A 455-nucleotide genomic window follows, 5' to 3' on the forward strand; every position below is an offset into this window, starting at 1 on the left:
TCCGTGCACAGCCCCGGCCCTCCTCCGTCCTGCGCGCACCCTGTCCTGTCGCAGGCGGAGGGAGGAGGGGCTGTCCTGCAGCCTGCGTTCCTCTCCCCAGGTGAAGTGCTACCACAAGAAGTACCGCTCAGCCACCCGGGACGTCATCTTCCGCCTGCAGTTCCACACGGGCGCCGTGCAGGGCTGCAGCCTGGTGTTCGGGAAGCAGGACCTGGACAGTGCCTGCCAAGGTGAGGCCGCGGACGGAGGGACAGTGTGGAGGAGCCGCAGGTGCCCGTGGGACTCTCTTCTCCCTGCCCCTCCCCTAACGACCCAGGGGACCAAACTGTGACCAGTGCCAGGAAGGACTGACCGCTGACAGCACAGAGGCGTTCTAAAGAAACAGCGAGCCGCCGACGTGTCCGTGCCGGGCGCTGGGGCGGCTCTGGGCTGTGTGTCCTGGCCAGGTGGTGGGG

At 67.7% G+C, this 455-nt stretch overlaps 1 protein-coding gene across 1 annotated transcript in view; it reads left to right on the forward strand.

The window, feature by feature from the left end:
* TNS3 (tensin 3) overlaps positions 1–455 on the forward strand; it is an 84,539-nt gene that overhangs the window by 42,231 nt on the left and 41,853 nt on the right. Inside the window, exon 8 of the mRNA XM_014530527.1 lies at positions 101–230. Within this exon, the coding sequence (XP_014386013.1) occupies positions 101–230 (130 nt within the window). The remainder of the gene's footprint in view (positions 1–100; positions 231–455) is intronic.

This window comes from Myotis brandtii, unplaced genomic scaffold (assembly GCF_000412655.1).
Source record: "Myotis brandtii unplaced genomic scaffold, ASM41265v1 scaffold743, whole genome shotgun sequence".
Lineage (NCBI taxonomy): Eukaryota > Metazoa > Chordata > Mammalia > Chiroptera > Vespertilionidae > Myotis > Myotis brandtii.